The sequence below is a fragment of the Herpailurus yagouaroundi genome, unplaced genomic scaffold (assembly GCF_014898765.1).
Source record: "Herpailurus yagouaroundi ecotype Mexico unplaced genomic scaffold, PumYag 77, whole genome shotgun sequence".
Lineage (NCBI taxonomy): Eukaryota > Metazoa > Chordata > Mammalia > Carnivora > Felidae > Herpailurus > Herpailurus yagouaroundi.
Window position 1 is genome coordinate 31,315,691 of NW_024412388.1, and position 20,056 is coordinate 31,335,746.

Below are 20,056 nucleotides of genomic sequence, written 5' to 3' on the forward strand. Positions count from 1 at the left end.
TATATATATATATATATATATATATATATATATATAGCTTCCTAAACCTAGACACAGGAACCTGCGCCATCTAGTAGAGAGCTGGTTGTTTAATGAAAGAATTCATAGTTCATACTGGGAAGCTGGGAACTAGTGAAAACAGAAGCCTGAGGACCAAGTTACTTTATATAAAATGAGGCAAATGATAGCTGCCTTCTAGCAGTGGAGATTAATGAGCTGCATGTAAAATGTCTGATCTACACATAGGCCATTAATGGGTGGGAGCTATTATTTTTATTATTAAACAAAACAGCCATATTTTTGCTTATGAAAGCAATAGAAAACTTAGAAAACATGACTAATCCGCCTGACCATAAACATTTTACTATATGTATTTCTAGTCTTTATAAACTCATTTTTTCCATCTTTCTCCTCCTGTTGGATATATGGATTATTGCCAGTGTTTTGTTGTTAAAAATATTCTTGCAGTAAATATCTTCATATGTGGATCTTCAGTCTTAATTTCCCCCTTAGAATAGATGTCTACTAATTGGTGCTTTAAATTGTGATTCTTTCTTAATGGCCCTGAAGGTGCAGGTGCACGAATGTCTCTCTGTCTTTTAAAGAACTAGGCCAGTTTTCTTATCGGTTCTTGCTCTGGCCTAAATTCTAATACTTGAAAGGAAAAGAGATAATAAATGTCAATACTATCTTGCAGATCTCTTTATCCTCTTTCTCATGTATCTACCCAGCCTCACTTTAAATGGACATCTCCTTAAAAAGGAGGAATTGGGGAAGGAGGGGAAAGGTGGTAGAATATCTAGATTCCAATAAATCTTACTGCTTGTGTTCCCATTAGGTTGCATTTTTCTAAACTGCATAAAACAAAATCAATTCCACAATTCATCTGGGTTTTTTTGTACCTCACCCTTTTAAGTATCTGGAGTATATTTCAAAACTTTCTTGGCCTTTACTTTCTAGGATATAAGTTCTTTAATTGTTGCAGGATATTGTGTGTGTCAGTAGGTCAAGCTTATTTAGTATTTGGCTCACATCTTTATATCTTTTTGATATTTTATTTGCTTGGCGTTTCAGTTATTGAGAGAAGTATGTTAACATCCTCTATTATGATAGATTTGTCAGAATAAATGTATTCTGAGGAAATAGTATTAGATACATGTAAATTTAGAATTAATGCATCCAAAGGTAAATTGAACCTTGGGCGAATTCTGTGGTGACCTTCTTTAGTAATGCCTTTAAGTTTCTTTTCTTTTCTTTTTTTTTTTTATTTTTTTTTTATTTTTAAGTAATCTCTACACCCAACATGGGTTGGGTCTCGAACTCACCGTTCTGAGGTCAAGAGTCCTATGTTCCACCTATTGAGCCATCTGGGCGCCCATTAAGTTGCCGTTTAAGTTGATTTTGTCTGCTGTTAATACAGCTATACCAGTTTTCTTTTGGTTAATGTTTGCTAGATGTCATCCATTTGTTTAAAAATTTCTTGAGCTAAAATTCACCATTTCTACCATTTTTGAGTGTATAATTCAGTGGTTTTTATTTATTTTTATCACGTTGTGCAGTGAGCCACCACTAACTCAATCATCCTTTTACTTCTCAACTTACCATCCTGTCTTAGATGCCTTATACATAGCATGTAGGTAGATTTATGATTGAGAGTCACTATTTTTTTTTTTGACCAGCTTAGTTTATTTATATATGTTGTGATTACTAATACTTGGAATTGTTTCTGCCATATTACTTTATGCCTTTTTCTTCTGTCCTTCCCGTATCCCCACCCCACCCCTGAACATACACATGTACATCTTCATGCCTTCATGACTGAGGGTTTTAAAAAATTCTATTTGAGTTGTAATTCAGGTTGGAAGGTTCTTGTATGATTGTGCTTTCAGTGACTGCTGTTAAAAATTAGGATTGCCCAGGGGCGCCTGGGTGGCTCAGTCGGTTAAGCGTCTGACTTCAGCTCGGGTCATGATCTCACAGTCTGTGTGTGAGTTTGAGCCCCACGTTGGGCTCTGTGCTGACAACTCAGAGCCTGGAGCCTGCTTCAGATTCTGTCACTCCCTCTCTTTCTGCCCCTCTCACACTCTGTCTCTCTGTCACTCACAAATAAATAAACATTAAAAAAAAAATTAGGATTGCCCATATAACTTAAAATCTTAAAATATATAGTATCTTCACTGCTTCCTGAACAATCCAGGGACCATATACACTTTGATCCAATTCCTCCTTTCATCTTGTGTTTTATTTTTATTTTATTTTATTTTTATCTCCCAAATTAGCATTATAATTATTATTTCATACAGTCATTTTTATTTATTTATTTATTTTTATTTATTTTTTTTATTTTTATTTTTTTCAACGTTTATTTATTTTTGGGACAGAGAGAGACAGAGCATGAACAGGGGAGGGGCAGAGAGAGAGAGGGAGACACAGAATCGGAAACAGGCTCCAGGCTCTGAGCCATCAGCCCAGAGCCCGACGCGGGGCTCGAACTCACGGACCGCGAGATCGTGACCTGGCTGAAGTCGGACGCTTAACCGACTGCGCCACCCAGGCGCCCCATACAGTCATTTTTTAGATTTACTCATATGCTTACCTGTTTCTTTGCTTACCATTCCTTATTCATCTTATACCTTCCTTTCAGAAATAACTTTCCTTTTTCCAGAAGTATATGTCTTAGCAACTTCTTAAGAAATTTTTGGATTTTGTTTTTATTTCATTCTCATGCTTAGATGTCAATTTAAGACTATCTTTTTTTTTTTTTTTTTTTTTTTTTTTTGGAGAGAAACAGAGAAAACATAAGCAGGGGAGGGGCAGAGAGAGAGGGAGAGAGAGAGAATCCTAAGCAACCCATGAGATCATGACCGCAGCCAAAATCAAGAGTTGGATGCTCAACCCACTGAGCCAGCCAGGCGACCCAGGACTGACTGTCTCATTGAGCTATTTATATTAGCACTTTAAAGATGCCATTCCATTGTGTTGTGGCTTTTGTTCCTGTTGAAAAAGTCTACTCTGAGTTTTTGTCATTTCTTTATAGTTCTCTTCGGTGGTTCTTAAGATTTCTCTTTGATTTTCATGTTCTGCAGGTATGGACTTCTTTATCTCAGTCCTACTTGGGATATATTGTGATTCCTAAATCTAACAACTTAGATCTTTCCTGAAGTTTTGAAAATTCTTGGCCAGTTGTATCTGTGAGTGTTGCTTCTCTCCCATTCTCTCCAGTCTGCCTTTCTGGAATTCCAGTTAGATGAATGTCACACTATCTCATTCTGTCTTCCACAAGTGGTAACCACTATTTCATATTTTCCCTCTCTTTATTCTTTTCCCTAGGTATATTTAATCTATTTATTCTTTAGCCAGCCTGTTGTGTTTCAGTTTTAAAGCTCTGTTTGTTTCTTTTTCAAACCAGTTTGGTTGTTTCTGGAATTCTCTAGTTCCTTCCTCAGTGTTTTTAGATCTCTTCTTTGTGTAAAGCATGCTGGGTTTTTTTGGTTTTTGGGTTTTTTTTGTAGCTAATAGTTCCATTATCTGAAGTCTTATGGAGCTAATGGTGCTCTTTATTGTTTCTGCTAACTTACTCATTGTTCCATTGTCTTCTGAAGTCTTTGGTAATTTTTATTGTGACCTCATAATGCATCACTGATTTTAATCTTTAGGAATCCTGAGGGGTCTGGGTTTAGGGTACAATCCTCAATAGAGGATTTGCATTTGCTTGGGTCATCTGTCCCCAGTGCCACCAAACCAGAAGTATTTTAATCGGTCAGCTTGGGATTTTTCTGGACCATATTATACAGATAATGATTTTGAATTTTAGTAAGAAATATTTTTTTTTCCACTTTATGTGAGACTTGACAAATTTGGGTTATTTTGCCACTGTAGTTTTTCCTAGCTCACTCTTTGACTCAGAGTGTAGCCCTTCATGGATTTGTGCGAGGGATCTCAATTTCACCTCCTCACCTTTGGCTTTTCCTTTTTTTTTCTGACATAGGAAATAAACTATATATCTAAAAGGATATTTATAACTTAGTAAGTATTTTTAGATGTCTGAGGGTTTTTCAGACTATCTAGTTAGTAACATTGCCAGACTCAGGTGTCTAGGGGTGTGTGTGTGTGTGTGTGTGTGTTCGTGAGTGAATATGTGTGTGTACATGTGTGAGTGTGTATAAGATTAAATTGTTCATTGTGTCTTGGCACTATTTACATTGAATCTGGGAAATTTGTGAACAGAATTTTATTTGGCTTAGTAAACATTATATATCATCATCCATATGACCACCTGCCATTTATGTTTAATTTTGTAATATTGTAATAATAAGCAAATGATTACATATGTGTCAACTAAAGTTATTTATCTTATTTGATTAATGAATATTGAATACTTTTACATTCATAGTTTGTAAAAGTTGAAAGTACAGGTCTCTGGCATCAGACCACTTGGCTTCAAATTCCAGACTTTGGCTTTGTGGTTAGAGGAAAATTAGTTAACTTCTCTGTGCCTAAATTTTCTCATCTATAAAGTGGTATGGTAAGAATACTTTTGTCATGATGATTTTGATGTATAAATGAGATAATTAAGTATTTAGCACGGGGCCTATGTATGTAGTCACTGTTAAATAAATGCTAGCAATTTTTGTAGTTATTTAATCTTTCCCGGCCCGGTCTTCGTATGTGTTGAAGGGGAAAAAATTCAAATATTTTCCTTATATAATTTCTATGCCATCCATACTGCTTTTTTTCAGGTTCTAGTGTTCTATCTTAACAGCTTCCTTCATATATCTGGTAATTCTTGGTTGTCTACTCCTTAATAAGAGAATGGGGGCTAAAAACTTGATTGGAATCTCTGAGCCTGTAGCTAAGGCTTGTCCACTTTGAGCTTCACTGTAGGGTGACCTGGGTGGGCTTCTTGCTGGAGAACACCTGGGTGTTAGTATCCTCAGGTGTTTCCTGGTAGAGTGGTCAGAGTTCCCAGGGAGTACTCATCTGATCCTTTGCCTGGGGGGTAGTGTTCTGGGAGCCCAGTGTGGGGAGAGGGCTTGGTGGGGGGAGAGTCCTCAGTGTTCAGCATACCCTTACAATAGCTAACCTAACACAGACGCATAGTCTGTGTACGCAGACCATGCTCGTGTGCCCTGGCCCTCCACTAGGCCCACTTGCTAGTTGAAAGGTCCTCTTCTTTTACCCAGAGAGAATGAATGTTTAGGCTCCTTCCAGGGACAGGGGCAGTTGCTTTTTTGTGTAGAGTTGGAGAAGGAATCTATAGCTTTAACCACTGCTGAAACCACTCTCACTCAATTCTTATTTTAGCTGCCTTCCCCCTTCCCCCAGTTCCAGAAGTACCTAGTGCTGTTAGTGTCCAAGCCCTGTGAAGACTGTGTGGGATAAATCAGGCTGCTTCTGCTTGCTGCACTGCTGGCTTGTGAGTCAGCTTTCTTTAGTCTGCTAAGTCCATATCACTTGTCCATCTGCTTTCCTGCTTCCAAAATGTTGCTGTTGTCACCTCTCCTGTTTTCCCCTTCCTTGTGGGTTTAACATCTTAAAAATCTCTTGGTCGTAGTTTTATGGGGGATTTTGTTCTTTCTGCTACCTTGACTTGGAAGTTTTGATTTTTTAAATGGCAATTCATGGTGTATTTGTGATCATAAGTGATATGTGCTTATTTGTGGATAATTTGGAAAATAGGAAAGATATAAGCTAGTTACACATCACTATAATTTCTATCACATAGAAAAAACTACTGTTGACATTTGATGTACATCATTTGGTTCTGTGTTGTTCATTTTTATGTGCACATTCACATTTTTTCATCATTGGGATCACTATTTTTAGCTTTGTATCCTGCTTTCTTCACCTAGTAAACTTTTCCCATGTCAGAACATAATTTTTGAAACATTTCTAATGGGTTTATAATATAGCTGTCATATAAATTTGTCATGATTTATTTAAATGTTGTCCTACTGATAAAGATTTATATTTTTTGTTTGTTTGTTTTGTTTTTTTCAATATATGAAATTTATTGTCAAAATGGTTTCCATACAACACCCAATGCTCATCCCAAAAGGTGCCCTCCTCAATACCCATCACCCACCCTCAAGATTTATATTTTTAACACTTGTTTTTGTTTTTTTTTTTCAAATCCAAGTTAGACTATAAGTTTCATGAAGTCAGGGAATGTCTATCTTGTTCATGATTCTCTCTCCAGTGGTTAACCCAATGTCTACCATGGAGTGATTCAGAGAATGTTTTGTTAAATGAATGAACAGTTTTGCACAAAAGTCTGATTGTTTTTTTTTTTAAGTTAGAATCTAAGAAGGGCTCTTACTGGGTTAAAAGGTATAAATTTTGTGAAGGTTGTTAATAATTTATTCGCAACATGTTCTTTGATTTAGAATAAGAAACAAGGATGTAAAAATGAGGAAGTGCTTGCTGTACTGGGCCATGAACTGGGACACTGGAAGTTGGGACACACAGTCAAAAATATCATTATCAGCCAGGTAAGTTGGGAGTGACAGTTCCCTTTTTATGGCAAGGTAGTCAGAGGGTAAGTATGGCAGGCAGGAGAGGTGGTCTAGTAGAGAGGTTAAGACGGACTCTGTAGCCAGGATACCTGGCTTCATATCACGGCTCCTTGACTTCATCCCTGTGCCCTCAGGCAAGTTCCTTAACCTCTCTCTGCCTCCATCCGTTATTGAATTATAATACTTCCTAGGATTGATGTAAGAATTCACTGAGTTAATACATGTAAAGACTGTGGAGTAGTACGTGGAATGTGGTTAGGACTGTGTCAGTGTTGATTGTTACCACCACCATCACTGCCTGCAGAGTCACTTAGCTGTGAAGATCAAGAAGCATGAGACTTGATAAGCTGGATTTTTTTGTAAACTTTTTTCTCCTTTATAAGTCATTATACATCTATTGAAAAGAAGTTGGAAAAATGTAGTAAAGATAAAGAAGAAAATAACTATTCCTATAACATTCCTCCTCTGGGACCTAAATCACCTCTCTAAACCAACTGTTACCATAGTTGTCAGGCTCCAGGTGAAATAGCACTATACTTTGTTGACTGGTTTGGAGCAGGTGTGGCCTTCACTGAGTCTAAAGTAGGTCTTTGTACCTTTCTAAAGGGCCGCTGGTTCTGGAGGACGGTGTGTGTGAGGATTTGTAAGCCCCCACGGGCCCTTCCTGTTGCCTTGCATCTTTCAGCAGAAAATGAGTTCCTTGGCTTGAAGCTAGTTGTATGGATACATGGCAGTAGATAAGAAGATAAGTCCAAATCCAAGTTCAGAGTATTCAGTCTAAAGAGGAAAGTCTCAGCCGCCTTCATGAAGAAAGGGGTCCAATGGAATTAGGCTACCCTGAGGTGGTCAGCTGGTCCCTGAGGTGTCGTACCTGATGTGGGTGGGGTTGACTGCCCCTTCTAATAGATTGGGCACTCATCAAAAGCCAGTGGGGGGAATGTCTGGGTTGTTGAACAATGCACTGACTCCATTTCTGGCACCTTGACCACTTTGTTCAAGAGTCCCTTGACCAAGTCCTAGAGTGTCTAGGGAAAGAGGCTAACTGACATCCACAGAGCAGGTATCTTCTCCACCTTATCGACAGCCTCCTTTACCATGGACTCCTTTGGTGAACATTCACATTGGGCCAATATATCATCGTACTGTGGGCTAATTTTGGAAGTTTTTCCACATACCTCTTTTCCAGATCTTCTTGTTAGCCATCCTTGAGTTTGTTCCGAGGCCCTGATCATCCAGCCAAACCAATATTTACCACTGCCAATGATTTTATCCTCAGCTCAGGCCTTCTCTTCTTCCAGACTGAGTGGGCAATGAGGTATACTACTAAAGTTTCCTTCACTGAGAGTATTTCCTTCACCACTGTTTGCCAGGAACAGCCCTGAGTGGTTCTGTAATGCCATAGCAGTTCATTTCAGCTGGTGCCAGCAAATTGTATTAAGTTATTTGTAAAATGGTCTCGGACTTTTCCTCCTCAATCAAATGATTATAGGGAGCTCCCCATGAATAGGGTTGGTTGAGGGATGGCAGAGGGTCAGGAGTTGGCATACTAGGTGTATGAGCTACCTGCTCTTTTAACTTCTGCCTTCATGACATCCTTCATTCCCGCTCGCATATATGCCACTTAGGCGTGATGTTGGGGTGCTTCAGGACATTCCAGTTTCCTGGCTAGGTGAGCCAGCATAGCATCCAGTGTAGGAGAGGCAGCTCGGTTTGCAGGGTCCTGCCGTCCCAGTCAGGAATCAGTCTCTAGTAGGGCACAGTAGCAAACCCAGAGTTGTTTTTCAGAAAGACAGTAGTTACTTGACAAAAATGATATGCATAGCTCATAGTTCTAGGACCTTCATAATTCTAGGAGCTTGTCATGTGGATCCACGGGGTTACAAGGGCTGAATGGTGAGCTGCTTGCACTTCATCCTGGGGCTGGTGAACCTTATGCTGAGCCCCACTCTAGGCTGGTAGTGTTTGAGTTCTCTGGCAAATGGTTTGGAGCAGCACCCTCAAATATGGTACCTATGGTCTCCCAAGATCCTGACCTGCCGAGGGAAAGAATGGTATTTGTTCTCTACCTAACTCCAGTACCCCTTTACTCATATTTTGGTACAGACTTTTGACTCTTTTTCTCTCATTTATTGTTAAAGATACACCATTTTTCTCTTGGACCTAACTGCTCAGTACAGCTCTAGTGGTCCTAAAAAGTATTCAAGGGAAGCTTGTTTCTTGGAGCTTCCACATCACAGTCAGGTGGAAGGCCTTGTATCTGATTATGATTTAATGCAAACAAAGCCAGAATCCATTCTAGCCATTTAACTTTTTACAGAAAGAAAATATCTCATTGCTGTTGGCCACTTTATTATTATCATTATTTTTTTTAATGTTTTTATTTTTTTGAGAGAGAGAGAGAGTGTGAGACTGAGCGTGAGCAGGGGAGGGGCAGGGAGAGAGGGAGACACTGAATCCTAAGCAGGCTCCAGGCTCCGAGCTGTCAGCACATAGCCTGACGTGGGGCTCAAACCGTGAACCACAAGATCATGACCTGAGCTGAAGTCAGAAGCCCAACCGACCGAGCCACCCAGGTGCCCCTGCTGTTGGCCACTTCAAACCCTCAGTTATTAGAGCCTCCATTTAAGCCTGTCCTTCTAAAAAAACTGTACAGCTTATACATTTGGGGAAATTTTATTTTTCTTTCTAGAATAAAACTATAAAATTACCTAAATAACTTGTTTCTCTGATTACACTAACACTATTGTTAAAATCTCACCGTGATGTCTGATTCTAGTTTTTTTTTTTGGTATTTCTGATTCCACAGTGAAATAAATCACCTTAGTAATAACTTAGATTTTGTATCTTTCTTTCCAGATGAATTCCTTCCTGTGTTTCTTCTTGTTTGCTGTATTAATTGGTCGAAAGGAGCTTTTTTCTGCATTTGGTTTCTATAACAGCCAACCCACTCTAATTGGATTATTGATCATCTTCCAATTTATTTTTTCACCTTACAATGAGGTAATGTATAATCTTTATAATTATCTTACATATGCCCTTGTATTTCAAATCTAGAACCTTTAGGATAGTGAAAAAAGAAATAAACAAAACTGTAGTTTTAACAAGTAGATGAAACAAAACCTTTTAGTCCCTTGATTTACTGGCCAGTAGAAGAAAGTAGCAGAAAAACCCAAGCCCAAATGAACAAATGCTTGCATGCTGTTAATGGGGGAATAGTCGAGGACTAGACTTTGGTGGTGAAAACTTAGATCCTAACGTACCTCAGAGGCATGGTAGGTGGAGATTAACTAGGAGAATGCTAAGTCCTAGATGACATATTCACCAGTGTTTGGCTGAAAATCTTCTGTGTGTGAGGGGACGAAACAATGATAGTTGAGTGCCTGTATGGCTGGATAAGGGAGGCAGTGTGACAGTGTTCCCCTGATCGTGTCCTCCGCCCATCCCCTTCAGAATGGCCTTAGGGTCCCACCACAGGCCCTCTAAGTCAGAACTGGGCGGGGTGTTATGGTAAGTGAGGCTTAAGAATCACCGCTCCGGATTGCCCAGTAGGGAGACTGCATACAGGTGATACGGCATGGATTAATGAGACTGTATATTAACAAATCTGATGATGGCAGCATGTCATGATATTTGATAAATTAAGCCAGGAAATAATATTGGGGATCTTGAGTGATCTCCATTGACAAAAATTCTCTTTGAGACAGGTTGTAGAGTTAAGATTTTTAGATAAACTAAATGAATCCTATTTCTCCATTAAAAAGGGGGAGGAGGTTTGGAAGAGAAATAGGAATAGATCATATTTGCATAGCATTGTCCACATAAACTAACAAAGTTTTCCAGAACACTGAGATTTATTACCTTTAAATTCTTTTTTATTTTAACTGAGAATATTTATAAAATGCCTTATGTAGTTTGTTACTGCTTAAAGAGGTTAAAGAAGACTTTTTTTTTTTAAGATTTTAAGTAATCTCCACACCCAGCGTGGGGCTTGAACTAACAACTCCGAGATCAAGAGTCTCATGCTCCACTGACTGAGCCAGCCAGGCACCTCTAGAGAACTTCACAGTTCAGCAGTGCCTTAAGGACACTGAGCTATGTATACTGAGTGACTCCCGCTGCTCTGCTTTTGAAGCAGTTGTGCTATTTATTTAACAAATTTTTTTGTTTCTTCCCTCACTGTCAGGCTGATGATCCTGTCAGTGTGACTTTCTTGTATGTCATTATCCCTTTCTAGTTGGTATCCTTAACCTACCCTAGACGAGAAAATCAGATCATCAAACTCATTGGGTCGCGGTTACTAGATTGACTGATTCGAAGGGTCCTATTCTAACTACAGGCATGCACAGTGTTAGTGGTTATTCTTTGCCACAGCTAATTTGACTGCTCAGAGATTTTTGTTTTGCTTGTTTGCTCTCTTATATTGAGTGGTTGAGTTCACTTCAAAAACCACCCAAATAGATGTGGGGTATTAGAGTAATTTGAAACGTGATTAATCCACAGAGATACTAGCAACTGTTTAAAAAATCTTGAAGAGCCCACGAGATTTGTTTCAAAAGAACTAGGTATTTGAACAAAAAGATTTATGTTTAATTGTCAGCGTTTAAGAGGGCATGATAGGATGGGGCGCCTGCCTGGGTGGCTTAGTCGTTAAGCGTCCGACTTTGGCTCAGGTCATGATCTCACAGTTCGTGGGTTCAGCCCCACATCAGGCTCTGTGCTGACAGCTCACAGCCTGGAGCCTGCTTTAGATTCTGTGTCTCCCTCTCTCTCTCTCTGCCCCTCCCCCTCCCCCACTTGTGCTCTGTCTCTTTCTCTCAAAGATAAATAAACATTAAAAAAAATTTTTTAATAAAATTTAAAAAGAGGGCATGATAAGAAAGAGCTATTTTCCTGGGAAAGATGGGGAAATTGCCCTTAATATTAAGAAAAGTTTGGCAGTGTACGGCAGAGCCAGCAGGTGCAGGTTAGTAAAGAATGCTTTACTTACAATCAGGAGAAAAATTGATCCATCGATAGCTCGACGAGGACCACTTAATGATTCTGTCCCAAAAAGTCTATTCAAGATTTGGAGAGAAATTTCAGGCGGAATTCAGATATTAGCTTTGAATATGTCTAAGAAGGGATTAGGAACTCCCAGACTTCATTTTGAAACTCTCTATTTGCTAGTAGCAGTGAGAGGTACAAATGAGAGACTTTTTTAAACTTATTTTTTGTCTTAATGCTGAAGTATTTTAAGGTAAGAACTAGAACTCATGTCATTCAACCTGAAGTACTCCAGTATACAAATAAATTATTTTTCCCTCAGAAATGTGTATTTTCAAATGAAGTTTGTCCCCTTTGTAATGGTCCGTTCAGAGACTGGATATTTATTCTGGCAATGTTGTCATAGCTCAGAACATTTTAGAAAATTCTGTTTTGAGGTTGTAGACTATAGCCTTTTATATGGAATTAGTGAGCAAGAATTTTTTTTCAGTTTTTTAAAATGTTTATTTACTTTTGAGAGAGACAGAGAGAGAGGATCTGAAGCGGACTATGTGCTGACAGCGGGCAGCCCGATAGTGGGGCTCAAACTCGCAAACTGTGAGATCATGACCTGAGCTGAAGTTGGACACTTAGCCGACTGAGCCACCCAGGTGCCCCAAGAATATATATATATATATTTTTTAATTTTTGAGAGAGACAGAGAGAGAGAGAGAGAGAGAGAAAGAGAGAGACAGAGCACGAGTGGAGGAGGGGCAGAGAGAGAAGGAGACACAGAATCTGAAGCAGGCTCCAGGCTCTGAGCTGTCAGCACAGAACCGGACGTGGGGCTCAAACTCACAAACTGTGAGATCATGACCTGAGCTGAAGTTGGACACTTTAACCGACTGAGCCACCCAGGTGCCTCCCAAGAATGAATACACACACACACACACACACACACACACACACACACACACACACACATTTATTTATTTATTTATTTATTTATTTATTTATTTATTTATTTTAATGTTTATTTATTTTTGTGAGAGACAGAGACAGAATGCGAGTGGGTTGGGGCAGAGAGAGAGGGAGACACAGAATCTGAAGCAGCCTCCAGGCTCCGAGCTGTCAGCACAGAGCCCTACGTGGGGCTCGAACTCACGAGCCATGAGATCATGACCTGAGCCAAAGTTGGACGCTCAACTGACTGAGCCACCCTGGCGCTCCAAGAATATATTTTAATAGAGAAAGAAAGGGTCTGAATAGAAATCAGCACGACTTAACTCTGACCCGGAGGAAGGTGGTGTGTGTGGGCTATGGAGGTACCAAGAATCTCAGTGCCACAACCTTCTAGCTGTGTGACTTCCACCAAGTTATTTCACCTCTCTGAACATGACCTTCCTCATCTGTGAAACAACAGTAAGACTAATGACCATGTAGGATTGTTCGGGAATACATAAAGTGCCTACAGCAGTGGCTGGCACCTGGCAGATGCTTAAAAATTAGTATTTTTTTGGTAAGAAGAACATTGATTTGGGTATATATCTGTTTCTGGTCTGTTTGCTTGGGGGAAAAGTCTCAATTTATAACAATTCCCCACCTTAGTTCCCTAAATACTAGTGATCTTCCTTTGGACCTGTTGTTTCTCTTATCCTGAGCTGGACTTTGCCCTCACGCCTTGCTCATGCGCCCGCCAGTGGCCGCAGAGGTGGGCAGTGGTCAAACCCCTTCTGTTTACTTTTTCAGGTTCTTTCTTTCTGCCTAACAGTCCTAAGCCGCAGATTTGAGTTTCAAGCCGATGCGTTTGCCAAGAAACTTGGAAAAGCTAAAGACTTATATTCTGCTTTAATCAAACTAAACAAAGATAACTTGGGATTCCCTGTTTCGGACTGGCTGTTTTCAATGTGGCATTATTCTCACCCTCCACTACTGGAGAGGCTTCAAGCTTTGGAAAGTTCAAAACAAGACTGAGGTGCCCAGGGTCTGCGACTGAAGACATTTCTGATTATTTCTGTCCTGGCAGCATGTTCCAGCTCTTGATGTTTTTAAACCTTTTTTTTTTTTTTTTTTTTTTTAAGAAAAATTATTAAGTACAGAAAAACCCAGATTTAAATACATTTAATATCTCATTTCAAAAATGATTTTAATAATCCATTTCTTAAAACACTGGATGAAATTTTGAGGCTTAATGTTTTTAAAAGCATGGTTTTATCTCTAGCATCTAATTTTACCATCAACTTTTAAAATTATTTGAGAAAATACAGAACTTGTTTTATTTACACACTTATATGGAACCTGCATATAAGGTGTTTGGGGGCCTGTGTTTAAAAGAGGAACACCACCCAGTTTTGTCTGTGAGGGAGTGAGACAGTGGTCCCAAATCACTGTGCTCGGACCTGAGTTGAGATTTGTTTTTACTTCCATGTTCTTGTGATCTAACCTGGTGAATCAGTGTTTTACATAAGGAAGAAAGGTAATAATTAGTAAGGCTGATGTGATTTAAATGAAACCAATTAGAAATATGTTCTGTTCTACCAAATGTCTCTGTTCCCTCTCTTGCATCACACCGATCAGGAGCTTCTAAATAGTGCTTTGAAATTAGAAATTATGTTTAGAAGGTTTTAAATCACTGGGTTTTGTTTTTGTTTTTAGGAAAATCTCCGTCTTTATCTTTCTTTCTACCTGGTGGATATGATCTCATTACGGCGTAAACTAGTATTTTTCAGAACATTTCAGCTTTTTCCTCATTTATACTCTGATTCAATAAACAGTACATCCTTTCACTTAGCAGCAATCGCCATATTGAAAAGGTTTTGCTATTTTTAAAGTGGCAGAATGTGGAAAGAAGAACAAAAGGACATTTTAAGAGACATAGGGTGAAATACTGATGGTTCTCTTATGGTATTTCAGGAAAAAAATATAGTTTTATATCTCTTTCAAGAACAGAAGAGTTTCAGTTTTTATTTTTGTAATTTTTATCGGGAAGTCATAAGTACTAATCAGGCCTGATTCCATTTTTGAAAATTACAGTTCTTGATGTGCAGCTAATTTTTATTTTCAAAACAAATGTCACGAAAATTACTTTTCCAGTTTTCAAAGCTGTGTGTTTGACTGCTTCAAATCTCTGTCCATTTTCTGAATGAGATCTTACTTTGTGCCTGGAGCTCGCACCCTCTGGTAATGTTTCCTTTCTGGGCATTCATCCCAAAGCGGATCAGCTGTGCACCTTTGGTATCTGGCCAGAAAGTCTTTTACTCAGCTGATATTTGGGTACTGCCTTTACATGGAAATATAATAAAAATAAAGCTAGTTTAGTACTGCATTATTTATTTTCCTAAGGCTAAAGAGGAGCAGTCTGATGATTTTATCCAGCACCCTTTATCTGTGAATTCACGCTGTGATAACTGCCTTTCCTTCCTTCTGTGCCTTTGAATACAAATTTCAGTTCTGCACAAGTGAAACATTAAAAATTGCCAATGCGGATTGATGGACTTTGTCCTTAATTTGACAAAATTGTGTGTCATTTGTTACCTAGACGTATGTTTGTTATCCCAGAGGGACCGAGGGCTGGTCGTGACGAGTGGGAAGAAGCGGCCCTACTGCTGAGTGACGCCACTGCCACCCTGTGCCTGATGCGCACAGCCGTCTCTGTGCCTTCCTCCTGCTCCCCTCCGGAGGGCCACCGCTTCTTGAGGTTTCCTCAGAAGCTTCCTTCGGAACCACTGCTCCACTTCCATCAGCTCAGGTTGTCTTCGGTCTGTCTGGTCTGCTCCAGCTGCCTCTTTGGGCTCCCTTACCTGTGACAGCAATAGCTAGCTTTTTGATATGTGATTGTTTGACCTAGTCACCTCCAGTTTATGGATGGCAGAGGCATAGGGATGGCTGGCTAGTACTGATGGGTTCCCTGGATTCTGACCTGTCAGGGGCAAGAGTAGAGAGGCCAGCTAAGGAAGGAGGTGGCACTCTGTACCCTAATTCTCCCCCTAATATACAGGGGACAGGATAAAGCAGATTAAGGCCTCAGGTAAAATGGCAGGGCCTCGGCAGTGTTGATCTCTGAATAAGGTAGAGTCTGCTGAGGTAGAATATATACTGTCTTTTTAATTTTTTTATTTTTTAATGTTTATTTCTGAGAGAGAGAGTGTGTGTGAGCGGGAGAGGGGCAGAGAGAGTGAGGGATATACAGAATCTGAAGCAAGCTCCAGGCTCGAGCTTCAGCGCAGAGCCCGATGTGGGGCTCAAACCCACGAACCGCGACACGAGATCACGACCTGAGCTGAAGTCAGATGCTTAACCAACTGAGCCACTCAGGCTCCCCAAGTATATATTGTCTTTGTATCAAACTTGGCCCTTTGCAGAAGTCTGAGAGCTACTAGTAAATTTTCCCTCTGTTGAGGATGGGAGCAGAATTCCTAGGATTAATTCAATAATGTTAGTTCCAGTGACGGTGCCAGCTTGTCTGTGGCCTTTATGTTCTCCCCATCATCCTTAATCCTGTAGGTAGCATTCCCCTCCCTGAGGAAGCCTTCTTCCATTTGGTCTTCATCAATCCTTTGGATTCTTCTGCACATATGTTTTATGTAGCTTTGACTGTTTTGAGTATTTTATCATTATTAGCAGAAAGCTTAATGAGTACTACATGAGGGTTTTTAAGTTCTGTCCTAGGTGCTGTACAAAGAAAATTACAAGGAACTTCTATCTCAAAACGTACATTTCAAGACCACAATGATGTGAGCAAGTAACTTGTGTAGCAGGCTATATATAGTTTGGTGGGAAGGCAGGTACGGCCCGTAGTGGAACGGTACCATCCTGTTCAGACAACACAGATAGGAAAGCCTCTGGGTCTTCTTATCCAGGATGGGTTCCAGGGAGGAGGATTTCCCACTTTGACCAGAGACAGATAGGAAGATACATATTTTCTAAAAATCTGTGAAACCAGGACTGCCCACACCCAGTAAGCAGGATGAAGCTTGCAGTTGGCAGTTGGAGAGGAGAGGATTGCTAGAGGACCTGAGCAAGTTTTGAAATAGGAGTAGGAATCAGGTGAAGAAGGGTGGGGGTGGTATTCCAGGGAACAGCAGGTATAAAACAAGAGAACTGGGGCATTTTAGGAACTGCAAGAAGTTAGGAGTGAGAAATGAGCCTGAAGAGGAAGATGGTCCAGGCCCAAGGGGCTTGTGTGCCATAATGAAGCTTATGGATATTATCTCAAATAATACTCATTTAGCTAATATAAAGTTCCTGTTAAATACTGTATATTGTTGGAGGCTGAGAATACAGCAGTGAAGAGAACAGCAACAACAAAAAAAACTGCCTTCATAGAGCTTACATTCTAACTGGGGAGACAACGGTGTTTATGGAATGAATGAATACTTGCTGAATGAGTGAAAAGGAGAGATCGACAGGGTTGGAAATGAATTGGCGTTGGAGGTGAAGGCAGGAGTTAAAGATGATGTGGGTTTCAGGCCTGGGCACCTGGTAGATGGTAGAACTAGTCACTGAGGTAGGGTACGCTGAAGAAGCAGTTTGGGGGAGGGGAATGACTTCAGTTTTGGACAGGTTGAGTTTGAGGTGCTTATCACATAGGGTAGGCGAAGGGGCAGAGGACACATTTCTCCTCATCCACCTGGAGCTAGATCCACTAGCTTTGGTTCAAGGTGACCTCGTGAGCAGCATGACACAGGCCCAGTAACTAAGGCAACTGGCTGTGGGTCCTATCACCAACAGAAGCCTTGTTCTGTGGCTAAGAAACAAGCCCACCATTTATCCTGGGAATATTTCTGCTCCTACCCGATCTTTTAGAGCAGCCTCTGGGCTGCTGCTACACCGTTCCTGTGCATGCTTACCTGGCAGAGGGCCTCATCAGCTTCTAAGCCCGCCCAGTGCCCCGGTCTCAACACCCCCTTTGGAAAGTGCCAGAGTACCCAGCAGACAACTGGAGACCCTGTTTGTCGGTAAAACACCAGAGCTCTGGCTGAAAGCCCTTGTCACTGTTGATTTTAGCAGCGTGGGTTGGACACTGGCCATCTGGGTTGAAAGATTAGTGACTTACTAAATTACTTGAAACAAAAATCCCATCATCCGGACTCCTGGAGTTCTGCCAGGGGCAGGTTTGGGACCTGAGTCTTCGCAGGCCATGGCGGAGAGACTGCTCGGCCTCTGAGAAGGAGCTGGGCTCTCCTGATGCAATACTGGCTTGATGCAGTTCGGGCTTCCTGAATCCCCCTTTTCCTGACTGCAAACGGGGAGGGGTGGGGGTTGAGTTCCTACTGCGTTTTTGTTGCACTAGACTTTTGTCTCTCAAGGTCCAGTAGTGGCTATTCATTCTTTTTTTTTGTTTTTTAAAGTTTATTTGTTTTGAGAGAGACAGCACGAGTGGAGGAGGGGCAGAGAGAGAGGAGACAGGGAATCCCAAGCAGGCTCCCTGCCATCAGTGCGGAGCCCGATGTGAGGCTCAAACTCAGAAAATGGTGAGATCGAGATCGTGACCTGAGCTGAAAACAAGAGTCAGATGTTCAATGGACTGAGCCACCCAGGCATACCTGGAGGTTCATTCTTGACGGGAAGGGAGGAACCTGGATGCTCTGGGCCATCTGGGAACGTGCCTCAATCACACACAAGCTGAGACCAAGTCCTTCCTGGCTTGATGATTGGTGGCGCCTTCCTTTCAGCATCCTGAACATACTAGTCATTTATTTAATAACTATTTATCGAGTACTTACCATGTGCCAGGAATGTTTCTTGTTTGGTTTTTGGTTTTGTTTTTCAAACTTTTTTCTTTTCAAATGGGGTGTGTGTGTGTGTGTGTGTGTGTGTGTGTGTGTGTGAGAGAGAGAGAGAGAGAGAGAGAGAGAGAGAGAGAGAGAGAGAACATTTAAGTTCTATTCTTAGTTTTAATTATATAGGGCAGTGTTATCAGCTGTAGTCACCATGTTACCAGATGCTCACACCCGGCACTGTTTTATGCGCTGGGGAATGGAGCAGCGAATGAGAGACCAAAGTTGCTGCCCTATGGAGCTTATATGATGTTGTTGAATAGCAATAAATGCAAAGGAGAGATAATAAAGGGGTATCTGGAATATTGGTGGGGTGGTGAGAAGGTCATTTTGAGTAAAGACTAGAAACAAGGGCACTGGTTGTGATGGTATTTTGGGAAAAAGCAATCTTTTGGGGAAGAGTAGGGGGCACAACACTTGTGTGACACAGCATGTTCAAGGAGCAGCGTGGGGGCTGGCATGACTGGAGTGGAATATACTGGGGTCCCAGCGTCAACGTGAGGTCAGAGAGGCTTAGGAGAGTCATATGGATCATAAGAACATGGGTTTTTCCTTAGTGAAATTCACCCTCCAGGCTGGTGCCTAGGAATCAGCCCCCCTTTCAGCCCCTTCAGATGCCTGAGTCCTAAGGAAGGAGGTGTAACACTTGCATAAGATTTGAAATCCTCCAGTGGACCCGGTCTCTGGAAAGTTGCAGAGAGGGACATGGAAGGAGCCCCAGCCGGCGCATCAGAAAACCTCCAGGAGGCATACACTGACTAAGGCCAAGGCTTCAGGCACTAGGACAAGTACAGTGACTTGGCTTAGGGAAGGGGGCACCCCCTCCTACTCCCACTCTCTTCCCCTCACCCCCTGAGCCTGTTCCAGCAGCCACAGCAGCAGTGGGGGCTCCCGGAGCTGGGAGGCTGGGATACAGGATTTGCTAAAGTATTGAGGGCGAGGTCACCCCTGTGGTCCTTGGGGCTCCCTCACCTTGTCTGTCCTGTTTGTCATTGGGATAAGGGGGCTGAGATGTCACTGGTGTGTGTGTGTGTGTGTTGAGGCAGGGGAGGGAGGACCGGGGGTGGACTAGTGAGAGGAGTTCTCTGCCCTGCTCTTCGGAGGAAAAGGGTGCCCCAGCTTGTGTGGGGACCTAGTGCCAAGTTTAGGGTGAGGTGTAGGAGGGTCCAGGCTTCAGCAAATGCTTGGACCTCAGGCTGGAGTCCTGTACCTTCAGGAGGGGCTGAGGCCAGTAGAATGCTTCATTTGGGGGAACAAATACCCAAATCAATAATGGAGCACTGGGATCGGTCACTCCCTGAAAATCAAAGGCTCCCATCCTTGCACGGGTCCGAGGTACCCGCCATGCCCTTTCCTGCTTCTTGGGTGGCCTTGCTGGCCTACAAAGCTGTGAGGCTGGGAGTGCCCAGGGGTACTCAGATCAGATCAGATCTGAGCCAGTCTTCCCTAGACGTCCCGAGTGAAAGTGGCATGAGTGAATGTCACTTCTGCTCTTGATCCAGGTCCCACAGACCTGGGAACCCCTGAAGGCAAGAACCAAGTCTTTCAATCTTTCATTACCAGTTCCTGTCCCAGGCCAGCCCACCGTGGGTAGCAGGTCTCACAGAGGACCTTCTGTGCTCTGGGCCTTGGCAAGACGCTGGGTGTCCCCAGCTGGGACATGGCTGAAGGGGTCTGCCCAAAGTTACACAGCAGGCCACCATCCAGGTCTTCCCACAGATGTTCCTCAAATGTGCCTCCCCTTCAGGAGCCCCTGCCCACCCTGCCCCGACAGTGGCAGCAGGGAAACTCCCATCCTAG

The 20,056-nt window shown here is 41.7% G+C and overlaps 1 protein-coding gene across 5 annotated transcripts in view; it reads left to right on the forward strand.

The window, feature by feature from the left end:
* Positions 1-15,625, forward strand: part of ZMPSTE24 (zinc metallopeptidase STE24) — a 42,240-nt gene extending 26,615 nt beyond the window's left edge. For 4 of the 5 annotated variants that reach the window (XM_040469781.1, XM_040469778.1, XM_040469777.1 and 1 more), the window contains 3 exons: positions 6,387-6,491; positions 9,372-9,515; positions 13,227-14,971. In XM_040469781.1, coding sequence (XP_040325715.1) covers positions 6,387-6,491; positions 9,372-9,515; positions 13,227-13,451 — 474 coding nt within the window. In that variant the 3' untranslated portion in view covers positions 13,452-14,971. Of the gene's footprint in view, positions 1-6,386; positions 6,492-9,371; positions 9,516-13,226; positions 14,972-15,015 lie in introns of those variants that run through there. The other variant, XM_040469780.1, reaches the window with a different exon arrangement.
* The last annotated feature ends 4,431 nt before the right edge of the window (positions 15,626-20,056 follow it).